The sequence below is a fragment of the Drosophila willistoni genome, unplaced genomic scaffold, assembly GCF_018902025.1.
Source record: "Drosophila willistoni isolate 14030-0811.24 unplaced genomic scaffold, UCI_dwil_1.1 Seg102.1, whole genome shotgun sequence".
Lineage (NCBI taxonomy): Eukaryota > Metazoa > Arthropoda > Insecta > Diptera > Drosophilidae > Drosophila > Drosophila willistoni.
This window is the reverse complement of record NW_025814062.1, coordinates 58,965-63,096: the sequence shown is the minus strand read 5'-3', so window position 1 is coordinate 63,096 and position 4,132 is coordinate 58,965. Positions and strand designations below refer to the sequence as shown.

Below are 4,132 nucleotides of genomic sequence, written 5' to 3'. Positions count from 1 at the left end.
TCATATAATTCTTGAATTGCAAATGGAATGCGTCTTGCTGGCAGTCGGACTGGTGTTGCATCAGTATTGATTTGTAATCACACAGGTGGCCCCCGAAAACGGCCTAATTCAGACGAAAACAGATCCTTATACTTCGCCAGAGTTGCCTCGATGCTAAGTTTAGCGTTAATGGCATGTATTCCTTCTATGCTGATGCCTAAGGGCAAAAACCAGTTGCGTCCAAGTAAATTCGATCCACCGCTTGATGTAACGACCAGTGGAAGATTCGGAATGTATTTATTATCGTACTGGACAGATGTATCCACGATGCCAATAACTGGAATTCGGTTTTTCTGGTAATCCGTAAACTCTAGAGAACAATCTTGGATATTCGGTCTATCCGTTGGCCAAATATAACGAAACGTAGCTTCGTCTATCATAGTGATCGCAGACCCCGAATCCACTTCGAATTGGATTTTCGTTTATTTATAATTATTGTAACGATTTCCTTTGGGCAAATCAACGGTAGTATGCTGTGGACATTGTTTTCTTCATTCGGCTTTTGCTTGTGTGGTCCTCGGTAGGAGGCATGGCCACTCGATGTGTTGAATGCTTTACGACCCGGGTCTCTTACAGCCCGGCAGACTCGTTGAAGATGGCCTGCTCGGTGACAGGCATGGCACACAGTGTTCCGATGTGGGCACAGTTTCCGCAAGTGAGCACCGCCGCAACCATCGCATGGCTGGTGGTGCTGATTGGGTCGGCTTGGACGGATCGCGTTGGTCTGCACTTCGTGTATCGACTCAGTGCTCTCAGCTGAATTTCGCATGGCCCGAGCGCTGTGAGCAGCGGCCTTACTAGATGTGGCGCGTTCCATCGCGCGTTGAATCGTTAAATCTGCCTCTGCTAGAAGACTTTTCTGAAGATCCTCATCCTTCATTCCACATACGAAGCGATTGCGCAACATGCGATCCAAAGCAGCTCCGAATTTGCAGTCGACAGCGAGAGTCCTAAGTGCAGCCATATAGTTCGCAACCGATTCATCAATTAGTTGGTCTCGCTTGTGAAATTGGTAGTAGGCCGCAATTTCCGATTGACATGGAGACAAATGTTGGTTGAGTATTTCATATATTTCCGATAAACTCAAATCACTCACCTGAGTAGGGGATGCCAATGACGTTAGAAGCTCGAACAGTGGTGCGCCAGCCAGCGTAAGCAATGCCGCCTTCTTCCGTGCTGTAATATAAAAGGTTCGATGTTTCATATTATTTCACAAATTTATTTAGAGAAGAATAATATGTTCTGTTTAGGTTGGCTTGGTTTTATTGAATGCATCTTAATTCTATAACAATTGTCGTCTATAGCTAAGACCGCGTAGCTGCGCTGCTGGTCATGCAGGCAGAGGAGCGGTATGCTTATGTATAAACATACTTATGTATAAATGTATAAATGTTTACATAAGAGTATGTATGTTTATGTACCGTCGCAGCGGTGGAGTGAGGATGTATCATATTGCATCTTGGGCCAAAGCGGCCGCGCGTGTTATATTTGCCGACACAGCAATTGTCCAGCACCATGTACTCATGGGTGGTCATGTTACTTAAGAGGCAAATGCACTTGAATGTTGCGCACATAAATATTGTAACTAATTGCTACAATATGTTTGTATTGTTGTTAATGTTATTCCACAACATGCTACATCCCCCTCTTTAGAAAATAACGTAATTATATGGAGTTATTTTCTAATTTTTTATTATATAGAGATTTATTTACTGACTATTGTTTTTTTTTTTTTTTTTTTTTTTTTTTTTTTTTTTTTTTTTAGTGTTTGAGTGTTTATTTAATGATACATCTGTCAAAATTATACTTGTGTATGTATAGTGTCATTAAATGTTTGTTATTTATTTATTCAAATTTATGTTCTTTGTTTTATTTTTATTATTATTATATTTTTTTTTTTTTTTATATATATATATATATATATATATATATATTTTAATTGGTTAAGATCTTTAACCTATCTTTATGCACTAATTGTTTCTTATTCTTTGTATCTTTAATTAAAATGTTATCCCTATCTTTTATTTCTTCTATGATGTATGGGCCTAAATACTTAGATTCTAACTTATGACCCGTATCATTACGTAATAAAACCTTATCTCCTATTTCTAATTCAATATCTTTTACTTTTCTATCATATATTTCCTTATTCTTTGCTTTATGCTGTTCTAACATAATTCTTGCTCTCTTATAAGCTTGTTCTAATCTAAATTTTGATTCCTTAGCATAATCTTCTATGTTATATAGTGGATTTATCTTATCAACACTATTAAATTGTTGTGGTAAATTTGAAGTTTTACCGAATACCAGCTCATATGGACAATAATCATGTGCCATAGAGGGTGTTGTATTAAAACAATATTCGAAGTATCTTATCCATACATCCCAGTCAGTTTTGTCGACTGAAATGTATGATCGTAAAAATTCATTTAGTGTTCTGTGGCTTCGCTCCACAGTGCCTACAGTCTGGTGATGATGTGCGGTTGAAGTTATCTTTTTTATTTGCAAGTTTTTGCATAAATCTTCAATTATTGAGTTTCGGTATTCTGTTCCCATGTCCGTAATGAACGTCTTCATAGGACCGTACCGCAGAATGAAATCTTCAAATATAGCTTTCGCTACTGTTTTTGCACTTTTATCTATAATTGGTATTATTACTAAGTATTTTGTTAAATCGCAGATTAAGGTTACTGCGTATTCATTTCCGTGTTCTGATTTTGGGAGTGGACCGATCGTATCCACAATAACCCTATCGAAAGCCTGTTGTGGCGTTTCAGTTATAATTAACGGAGTTTTTGTGTGCTTTGTTATTTTTGCTTTTTGACACTTATTACATTTTTTTATATATTGAGATATATCTCGTGTCATATTTTTCCAATAATAATGCCTTTTTATTTTGGCTGTAGTTCTCGATATTCCAGTATGACCTCCTTGTATGGGGTCATCGTGGAACGTAAACAGTATTGCTTCTTTTTCTTTATCATTATTTAATAATAGGGTCACCGGCTTGAGTAGCGCTACTCTTAAAAATTTCAATATTTTGTTGCCCATATTTTTGAAAGATTCTATTGAAACGGTTTCAAAGATCTTTTCGCTCGGTGCCACTTTGACTTTACTGATGTTGATTATACCGGCTTCTTTTTCGAGCCTTTGAAAAAATTGACCTAAATCAAGAATTCCATTGGTATACATATTGCAAATGTCAATTCTTGCTATAACTTTCTTGCCATGTTTGAATGTGGTTAAAGAATCAGTTATCCGCAAGGTCACTACTTTTCGTACTTCGTCATTTACAATGACGTCATATACGTTGGGCTTAGAAGCATTAAGAGATTGCTTTTGCAACTCTTTTATATTATTTTCTTTTTCTTTCCTGCGCAGGAATTTGACTGTTTACTTTGATTTCTGGTAGTGACTCTCAGAAGTTTGTTACTCGTTTGTATATTTTGTAAGTCCTGTATTGTTATTCTTGATAGCGCGTCGGCTACGAAATTATCTTTCCCCTTTAGATACTCTACTGTAAAATTATACTCCTCGAGTTCAAGTCGCATTCTAATTAGCTTGGAACTTGGATTTGTCATTGAAAACAAATAAGTTAATGCTCTGTGATCTGTTTTGACAGTGAAATGTCTACCATAAATGTATGGTCTGAAGTGCGTGATTGCCCAGTGAATCGCTGCTAACTCTTGTTCAGTTGTACTCTTATTACTCTCACCTTTTGTAAAGGATCTAGACGCGTATGCTACTGGAAGCTGTAGTCCACTTTTATTTTGTGTTAGGACTGCTCCACATGCGTATTTGCTTGCGTCGGTGATTATGCAAAATTCTTTGCTAAAATCTGGGTACTGTAATAGAGTTGGGTTCATTAGTGCTGATTTCAAATGCTCGAACGCATTTTGACAATCACTTGTCCATTCGAATTTAACATTTTTCTTACATAGGTTTGTTATGTGACGAGAATATTCAGCGAAGTTTTGTATAAATCTTCGATAATAGTTGCAAAATGCAATGAATCTTCTAGCGCTGTCCGCATCATGTGGGACTGGATAATTTTGAATGACATCATATTTCGTGTCATCAGGCAAGATTCCTT

The 4,132-nt window shown here is 37.0% G+C and overlaps 1 protein-coding gene across 1 annotated transcript; it reads right to left on the bottom strand.

The window, feature by feature from the left end:
• Positions 1 to 415: 415 nt before the first annotated feature.
• LOC124460780 lies at positions 416 to 1,202 on the bottom strand. The gene is made up of 2 exons (XM_047012370.1): positions 1,136 to 1,202; positions 416 to 1,039 (listed from the first exon to the last, which is right to left on the bottom strand). Exon 2 carries the CDS (start codon positions 1,001 to 1,003, stop codon positions 416 to 418), a length of 588 nt encoding a protein of 195 aa, XP_046868326.1. The 5' UTR covers positions 1,004 to 1,039; positions 1,136 to 1,202.
• Between the last annotated feature and the right edge of the window lie 2,930 nt (positions 1,203 to 4,132).